The sequence below is a fragment of the Clupea harengus genome, chromosome 18 (genome assembly GCF_900700415.2).
Source record: "Clupea harengus chromosome 18, Ch_v2.0.2, whole genome shotgun sequence".
Lineage (NCBI taxonomy): Eukaryota > Metazoa > Chordata > Actinopteri > Clupeiformes > Clupeidae > Clupea > Clupea harengus.
In genome coordinates this window covers 8,896,810-8,906,557 of record NC_045169.1, presented here as the reverse complement: position 1 = coordinate 8,906,557, position 9,748 = coordinate 8,896,810, and the positions used below count along the sequence as shown (strand labels likewise).

General features: G+C 46.2%; 1 protein-coding gene across 1 annotated transcript; it reads left to right on the top strand.

Annotated features, from left to right (window-relative positions):
* The first annotated feature begins 4,499 nt into the window (after nucleotides 1-4,499).
* On the top strand, nucleotides 4,500-9,434 carry cnga1b (cyclic nucleotide gated channel subunit alpha 1b). Its single transcript, XM_031584674.2, is given in 8 exon segments — nucleotides 4,500-4,777; nucleotides 5,332-5,473; nucleotides 5,650-5,709; nucleotides 6,217-6,321; nucleotides 6,585-6,701; nucleotides 6,885-6,989; nucleotides 7,181-7,287; nucleotides 7,723-9,434. Coding segments are annotated over 7 exon segments (2,004 nt in total). The 5' UTR covers nucleotides 4,500-4,777; nucleotides 5,332-5,372; the 3' UTR covers nucleotides 9,132-9,434.
* The last annotated feature ends 314 nt before the right edge of the window (nucleotides 9,435-9,748 follow it).

The window sequence follows — 9,748 nt, the reverse complement described above, 5'->3', positions numbered from 1 at the left end:
TTTAGTAGGCGGGATGCCTACCACTAAGCCACGTGGAGGTGTTAGAGACGAGTCAGAGACGAGGACAACTTCAGTTAGTTAAGTTCCAATAATACTTTATTATAGTCTTTACTTGAATCAAACTAAGGTTCCCAAAAAACACCAGGGCAAGAAATCAGAGTACCTCTAGACAGTAAAAGTCAGTCTAGGCAGTTTGACAGTTGCAACAAAAAGTATCCACTAACAGGTTAACAAAAAAAAAAAAGACTCAAAAGTAGGGTATAAGGTTCTCTGGAGAAAGACTCACTCACAGGGTGTCAAATCAAGACTGAGCAAAACATGAGGCAGCTTATAAAGGCAAGCAAACAAGGCTCAGGTGAACACAATGAAACAATAAAGACAAGATCAAACATGTGACAGGCAAATGGTGATAGAGGGCCCCACATGGTCAAAAGGGGTATCGCAGTCCAAGAATCCTGACAGGACCCACCTCCCAATGAATGTCTCCTGACGTTCCTACGAGGGCGATCTAGATGACTGGTGGAAGGCCTTGATGAGGTCTGGATCAAGAATGTGCCGAGCTGGAACCCAGTAGAGTCTGGGGGAGTAAGGGTCGCCCCCGTCACAGTTCTGCCTCTCCTGGACGGGGCTGGGATTTTCCCGCAAGCTCGGGACACGAGAAGCGGAAATGGTCAGGACCTCCACAGTAGGGGCGACGTCTCTCCTTCATCCTACGGTTCCGTTCAGCCTGAGAAAGGCAGGTTCCGTCCAGCTGCATCGGTTCCTCAGGACAATGGGGCTTACTAAGGGGCTCTCAAGACCACTGTAGCGGGCTGAAGGCTAAAGCAGTAGTTCCGGAACTGGAGCGACCATCTGGTTGTCGTTCACGACGCCTCTCTCGCAGACGGTTGTCGAGACGGATTGTCTGGTCAATCAGGGACTCCAGGTCCGAGACCGGATCTTTAGCTGCTAACATGTCCTTGATAGAGCTAGAGAGACCATGCCAGAACACTGCCAACAGGGCCTCCATGTTCCACCCAGTCTCTGCTGCCAAGGTGCGGAAGAGCACAGCATACTCCGCGACACTAGAACTGCCTTGACGCAGCTGGAACAGTCGATTGGCAGCATCTCTGCCCCCCACTGAATGATCGAAAACCAGGCGCATCTCACTCGTGAAGGTCTTATAGTCATCACAGGAAGGGCCCTGCCGCTCCCAAATGGCAGTAGCCCATGCCAGGGCTTTTCCGGTCAGGAGAGTGATTATGTAGGCAATGCGTGAGCGGTCAGTAGGGAAGGTGGAGGCTTGGAGCTCAAAGGTGAAAGAGCACTGGGTCAAGAATGCCCGGCAGTCCACGGGGTTGCCGTCATACCTCTCGGGAGCAAGGAGTCGCGGTTCCGACACAGGCTGGTTTGGAGACGGACGTGGCTCTCGTGCTGGTGCTAGAGCTCTAGAGGAAGACTGTGGTGGCAGGCGAGCAAGAAGGTCACGTAGAGCCTGTTGTTGGCGGGCGAAGGCAGCCTCAAGGCTGGTCAGGCGAGACTCATGACGGGATACAGTGGCTTCATGGCTGACCACTGCAGCGTAGAGCTGTTCGGTCGATGTTGCTGCCCGTGCAGTCGGAGATGGCTGGGAATCACTCTTCTCTGCCGAGTCTGGTTCCATGGCTCAGTCTTGCTGTGAGGTTCACCCAGGATGCGAACTCGGGTCTCCTGTGTAGTAGGCGGGATGCCTACCACTAAGCCACGTGAAGGTGTTAGAGACTCAGGTGCAGAGACGAGGACAACTTCAGTTAATTAAGTTCCAATAATAGTCTTTACTTGAATCAAACAAAAGTATCCAAAAACACCAGGGCAAGAAATCAGAGTACCTCTAGACAGTAAAAGTCAGTTTGACAGTCGCAACAAAAAGTATCCACTAACAGGTAAACAAAAGGTTCTCAGAAAAAATTATCAAAAGTAGGGTACAAGGTGCTCTGGCGAACGACTCACAAGCCCAGATCACACACCATGGTCACAGGGTGTCAAATCAAGACTGAGAAAAACACAAACGATCAGGCGGCTTATAAAGGCAAGCAAACAAGGCTCAGGTGAACACAATGATACAATAATGACAAGCTCAAACATGTGACAGGCAAACGGGGATACTTAGGGACCCACATGGTCAAAAGGGGTATCACAGTCCAAGAATCCTGACAGTGTAACCCAAGTGTTATTACAGTTTTTCTCACTCACTTCGGTGCATTTCATGATTCATCCTGAACACTTTCAAAACAGTAGGCTCAGAAATGTCACTAAATCACAGTATCATACATTCTGATCAACATGATATAAGCAATTGATAATGTAAAAAACAGCTGACCTAATCCTTTGCATGAATGAACAAAAGCATTTGCAAAATGTTCAAAAGAATGAGAAATTGCAGTTATGATGTGCACAAGTGATTTTTGAGTGTCTGTGTTTGTGTACAGACTGCTGCTGTACATACTACCCACAGACTTGCCTTACAAACACCAACACCCGCACAGTTGGTGATGATAAAGGCTACGTTAGTTAGCGTATTTTGGAGATATTACATTTGGAGATGTTGTGCTCCATCATAAAACTACATCAGAAATAGCCTGGGTGGCTAGTGGGAATGACCATTGGCTTTATCTGTCCTTCATATGCCATCAAAATGAATTTGAGCACTTGTATAACTTGTATAATGTACCTTTTTTGTCTCTTGTGAAATACAAAGATGTGGCAAGTGAAGATGGGTCTTCCTCCTTGTGCTCCAGCATACCCTGGAAGCCCTAGAAACTTCCTTCCTAACCCATTTCCCGTAGTGTTTACCAGACACTTCATACCGCAATACACCCTCCCTCATAACACAGCAGTTTAGATGCATAAAGTTGTGTCTGACTTGATTTAATTGACTGACTTGTTTTACACTGGTAGTGGCTATTAGGGCAACATAATGCTAAAGTACTTGTGGCATTTCACTGGTCCCCTTCCTTCAATTTTAGAAACCACCCACTATGATTCCTAACTAGAAGGGAATAGCCACGACAGATGAAGGGTTTTAAATTGCAATGTCTATATACACGCACACAGAGCTGCAATCTTTGCCCTTTTGTGCAAAAATAACTCATAATGTTCTCTTTGCTTTGCTTTAACTGTATGTGTCATCATCAATGAAATAGAACCAGGCTTGTAGGCTGCCTAAGCAGAAACGTTTGTGCTACACACATAGAGCCATTTACAGAATGCTCTATACCAGGCACTGTCCTACACATTGAATGTGTAGGTATTTATATACCAGGCACTGTCCTACACATTGAATGTTTCGGTATTTATTTTAACATCATGAACTGCCTCTGCTTCATGGGAAGATTAGAGTTCCATTTCATAAACAGTAGCACAACTTATTTAATGAACAAGCACAGTGTAACATGTGTGACTCAGTCCACTCTGAAGAATTTTCTGTTAAGAATATGTGTATCTCACAATTAATATAACACACAGCCATGTTTAATCTAACAGTTAAATCTAACCATTTAATATGTGAATCTTACAATAGAGAACTAAATTCATTTTGTGTTGACTTTTAATGTGAACATTAAAACACTTTACTACAGAGTGCATTTGTATTCTGTAAAACTGTAACAGTAGCTCTAGTAGTCCCTGTTCTTGTATATTGCAAATCAGTATGTTGTGTGTTGGTGTGTGTGTGTGTGTGTGGTATGTGTTTAACTGCAGGAGTGTGTGTTTAATAGGCTTAGGGTTTGGATGTATTAGACAGACAGCTGACGGGGCAAGACAGAGTCTAATCTGCTGTGACCCTCTATCCTCAAGGTGAGCACTCATACACCCCAACTCATCATGGACACATACACACACACACAGACACACACTCATACACTCCAACTCATCATGGACATACACACACACACAGACACACACTCATACACTCCAACTCATCGTGGACATACACACACACAGACACACACTCATACACCCCAACTCATCGTGGACATACACACACACACAGACACACACAAATTCGGTCAAACCTTCTCTGACCATAATTGCTATTCCTGATTTCATATATACAAGCTAAACTCCGAAAGCCAATCCTCTTCTTCTCTCGTAGCACACTGTAGGAAACTATCTATTTGTGTTTGTGTGGTTATGTGATAGAGACGGGCGCAAATGAATGAGTGAGCTAGAGAGGTGTGTATGTTTGCTTGAGGAGGTCTGTGAGCAGCACAGGACTAAGAGGCCGTGAGGAGGCGAGTGAGAGGAGAGTAAGCCACTTCACTGACCCCGATCTCTTTTGTCCGGGAACCCGCTGTTAGGGACCGCCCCCCTTCACCCAGGGACAGGACTGATCAGATCAGTAACAAATCTCATCCATATTCATCAACAGTGTGTGTGTGTGTGTGTGTGTGTGTGTGTGTGTGTGTGTGTGTGTGTGTGTGCGTGTGTGTGTGTGTGTGTGTGTGTGTGTGAGAGTGTGTGTGTGTGTGTGTGCTTCTGTGTGTGTGTCTGTGTGTGTGTGTGTCTGTGCGTGTGCATGTGACTGTCATCTCCAGCCTTTCTGTCCATCTCACTAATACTAACGCTTTCCTGGTGGCCATGCAGAATACACTGTGAAATTAACCTCACTTCCTGTTCGTTTTTTTTTTACCGCATCACCTGTGTGTGTTGGACAGAGTATGCCCGTGGGTGGAAGTAATTTCAAAATGCCGTGACGGATATCGGTGAAGAAGAGAACATGTTGGTGTCATTGCACTCAATGGAATTAGATTAGCACTCGGTGAGTAACACTCTACATGATTAGCATCAAGCAAATCTACATTCGATATTGTATGAAGTCTCTCTGTGCCTTCACTTCAATTGTCCAAATTTCCAAGACTTTTTATTCTGTTTTTATACTTTCATATTATTTGTGTTTCATCTCAAATAGGCTCCACAGGTGGTCAAGCAGTAGCACACAGAACAGATTTATTGTCTCTGATAATTACGGCAGAATTTACAATACAATCATGCCTTCATGTCAGCCTTAGAAAGTCAGCATTATGTATTTCCAGAGATGAGAATTTCTGTTGTGTAAGTTGTTCTGTGTTAGCAGATGTCCAACTGATGTGAGTCAGTGGCTAGTCTCAATGGCATCTTCAAAGATAACATCTTGCCACGATGTTGTAACACCTGTGGTGGTTAGTGTCATCAGTGTTAATTTCATTGTTTAGATTCAATTCATTCTTTAAAAAAAAGTTTAAGTTCAACAAACAGAGGTCAGATGGGCTTTATTGAAGAAATGGACTATGGGTAATGGGTAATATCACTGCCCTCATTTCCCTAATACCACAGAGGTTAATGTGACTGACAGGCAGTTGAGGCAATCAGCAGCCATGTCCTCAAGGGTGACGCCGCGGGACACGGCTCTAGTCCCGCCTCCGGGGACTGTCCTGGAGCGAATAGAGGAGACCTCCGAGGACTCCCAGCATACCACGTGAGCATTATGGGATGTCCAGCTCTCCCATACCCAAATCACTTAACAGCATCAATGATTTCATTTCTTTAGAGAAAAGGATGTTGGCGTGGGTTCACGATTACATCATGATACATTTATGCTATTTTGTAATGATTGGTATTCAATACTGGTTCAGGCACTGTTTTTCTCCTCAGAGATCAACCAGTGTCCACTGCAGGACTCTTTAACGTCAATTATAACAACAACAATGAAGAGTAAGCCAACACACACGCGCGTGCACACACACACACACACACACACACACACACACACACACACACACACACACACACACACACACACACACACACACACACACACACACACACACACACACACACCTCCTGACTCTACAAATATACAGGCCAGCGCATTCACTGGACACAGACCACAGTACAGCAAGACGCAGATGATCATTCTGTGCAACATAGATGATAAAAGATCAATTATAATTATACAGCCTTGCACAGCATAAACATTGCCACAGACAGCAAAAGTTAGATGAGAACATGAGACACTGCACCAGAAATAGAGCGTAACACAGCTCAAGCTTATCAACCAACAAGAGCACACATTGAGCAAGCACACTGGGAATGCACTGTAGTACCAAACCTCCAAAACTGCTGTGTGAGGTTCTCTACCTTGGCTTGGATTGTCTGGCTGTCAAAGGGACCTGTCCCACTCTTATTTTCTGTTCTTTTGTTTTTTGTCTGCCTGTTCAGAGAAGAGAAGGAGAAAAAGAAGAAAGAGAAAAAGGAGAAGAAAGAAAAAAAGGAAAAGTAAGAAATGTGTTTCCCATGCAAGCCACAAGAGGGCGCAATGAAAAAGTGATGTGCTGAGATTCTTGGATAGAAGCTTTCAAGCTGCCTGCTCCCTATGTGGACCCAACCATAAAGTTATCCCAAACCAATATCCTAAACTGACTCCACAATGTTTAAAATATGGTTTAAAAATATTGTATTATGAAAATATTTTGTACAATAAATTCAGTGACTTGTTCATTGAGGCAACAATAGTGAAGTAGGTACTTAACCTAAAAAGTATTCTAGTTCACAGCATTGTCTATACAATAAACTGCTTTTAATTTCAGAAAAAAAGAGAAAAAAGCTAAAAAAGAGCAGAAGCAGAAGGAGAAAGAGGAGAAGGAGAAAGAGATAGAAAAAGAGAAGGAGAAAGAAAAAGAGAAGGAGAAAGCAAAAATAGAGCTGTAAGTATTTAATGCTATCAATACTACAAATAAGGCAAACAGGAAAGACTTCATTTTTTTTATTTAGACTCTAATTGTGTGTGTGTGTGTGTGTGTGTGTGTGTGTGTGTGTGTGTGTGTGTGTCTGTGTGTCTGTGTGTGTGTGTGTGTGCGTGTGTGCGTGTCTGTGTATTGCTTTTGCAGACCCAAAGAGATCTATGTTGTGGACCCAGCAGGAAACATGTACTACAACTGGCTCTTTGTCATCACAGTGCCTGTCATGTACAACTGGACAATCATAATCGCCAGGTAAGAACACACGAACACAGACTATTTCCGTACAAGACACTAAAGGTGTAAGGACATTGCTGTGTTTTGTTAAAGTTGAGTTTATTTCTCCTTTTGTGTGTGTGTGTGTGTGTGTGTGTGTGTGTGTGTGTGTGTGTTTGTGTGTGTGTGTGTGTGTGTCTGTCTGTCTGTCTGTGTGTACTCCTGTCCAGGGCATGTATGGAGGAGATGCAAGAGGACTACTTGATAGGCTGGTTTATCTTCGACTTTGCGGCTGATCTGATATACCTGGCTGATATGGTGTTCCGCACTCGCACAGGTGAGGAGCTACACAACAGAGGCAGCTGGGCCTTTTGTTTGTTTTTCATTTCACATCTAATTATTATATCATATATCAGCATCTGTATGTGAGTGTTTCTGTGTATGCATGTGTGTTTGTGTTTTATGCTTTTACATATTTGTATTTGTGTGTGTGTGTGTGTGTGTGTGTGTGTGTGTGTGTGTGTGTGTGTGTGTGTGTGTTTATGTTGTGGATGCATGTGTTTTTGTATGTACTTGCATACATACTCAAATGTGTGTGTGTGTGTGTGTGTGTGTGTATGTGTGTGCATTTTCATGTCTGTGTGTGTATATGTTGTGGATGCATGTGTTCTTGTATGTACCTGCATACATACTCAAATGTGTGTGCGTGTCTGTGTGTGTGTGTGTGTGTGTGTGTGTGTGTGTGTGTGTGTGTGTGTGTGTGTGTGTGCAGGTTACCTGGAGCAGGGGCTGTTGGTGAAGGACGAGAAGAAGCTGCGGGAGCGCTACACGAAGAGCCTTCAGTTTAAGCTGGACCTGATCTCCATGATCCCCACCGACGTCTTCTACTTGGTCTTTGGCATCCGCTATCCCGAGATCCGTATGAATAAGCTGTTCCGCGTAGGCCGCATGTTTGAGTTCTTCGAGCGCACAGAGACCCGAACCAACTTCCCTAATGTGTTCCGCATCTCCAACCTCGTCATGTACATCCTTATCATTATCCACTGGAATGCCTGCTTGTACTACTCCGTCTCCAAGTGGATCGGATTCGGAAACGATGGCTTCGTCTACCCGGACACCTCGGATCCTGAGTTCGCCAGGCTCGTCCGGAAGTACGCCTACAGCATGTACTGGTCCACACTGACCCTCACCACCATCGGCGAGACGCCCCCTCCAGTCAAGAACTCCGAGTACTTCTTTGTCGTGACCGACTTCCTGGTGGGCGTATTGATTTTCGCTACCATCGTCGGTAACGTGGGCTCCATGATCACCAACATGAACCAGGCGAGAGCTGACTTCCAGGCCCGCATCGACGCCATCAAGCAGTACATGACCTTCCGAAAGGTCTCCAAAGACCTGGAGCAGCGAGTGGTTAAGTGGTTCGACTACCTGTGGACCAACAAGAAGGCCGTGGACGAGCGTGAGGTGCTCAAGTACCTGCCCGATAAGCTGAGGGCCGAGATTGCCATCAACGTGCACCTGGACACGCTGAAGAAGGTGCGTATCTTTGCCGACTGCGAGGCAGGCTTGCTGGTGGAGCTGGTGCTGAAGCTGGAGCCTCAAGTCTTCAGCCCTGGAGATTACATCTGCAAGAAGGGCGATATCGGCCGAGAAATGTACATCATAAAGGAGGGCAAACTGGCGGTGGTGGCCGACGACGGCATCAAGCAGTTTGTTGTCCTGAGCGACGGCAGCTACTTCGGCGAGATCAGCATCCTCGCCATCAAGGGCAGCAGGGCCGGCAATCGCAGGACCGCCAACATCCGCAGCATCGGCTACTCTGACCTCTTCTGCCTGTCCAAGGACAATCTGATGGAGGCGCTCACCGAGTACCCCGACGCGAAGGCCATGCTTGAGGAGAAAGGCCGGCAGATCCTGCTCAAGGACAACCTGCTGGACCTGGAGGTGGCCGCCCAGGGCCCCGACCCCAAGGAGATGGAGGAGAAGGTCATCCACATGGGGGGGTCTCTGGATCAGCTCCAGATGCGCTTCGCCCGCCTGCTGGCTGAACACGAGGCCACCGAGGGCAAGCTGAAGAAACGCGTCACGCGCCTGGAGAGGAAGATGGCCGTTAGTGCCGGTGTGGTGTTCTCCACCGAGATGGGGGAGCAAGAGAAGAAAGAGGAGGCCAAGAAGGACTAGGAGGGAGACGGGGGAGAAAAGGGGGGACAGGGAGAGACGAGAAGAAGACAGCGGAGAAGGACAGTTGGGAGACATTGGACGAGGGGGACCAGGAGCCACACAGGGGACACACAGGAGCCACACAGGGGACACAGAGCCCTACTCCTGACAGACTTTCACAGCAGGGGCAGGACTGTGGGGGAGAGCGATAGAAAGTGAGCTTGCTGGTCCCTCAAACTGATAACCTTCCATCCTGACATGTTGTGAATCAGAGACCAGGTTGTGATCCTGTGATACGCTGAAATGCACACTGGTGTTTGTGGTGAAAAAAAAAGCTTAGTGTTTGAAGATCTCTTTTGAGCAGAACAAAAGTATGACATTGATCACAACAACTATCCTGAAACAGGAGAGACACATTCTTTATGCAATATTCCCAGGTGGAAAGTAGAAAGCCAGTATTTTGACAGAAATGATGGTTAAACAGTTTCCTCTACATCACTGTTCTCTTCCTGGCTACAAGAATGTCGTGTGGGAAATGTTTCCCACAATTCCTTTTCTCTCCTGTGAGGTTTCCCAACCTCTTCAGAGAGGTATCTACAGCTGAATTGCTGCCATCAGAACAATCATTTCAACCAAAC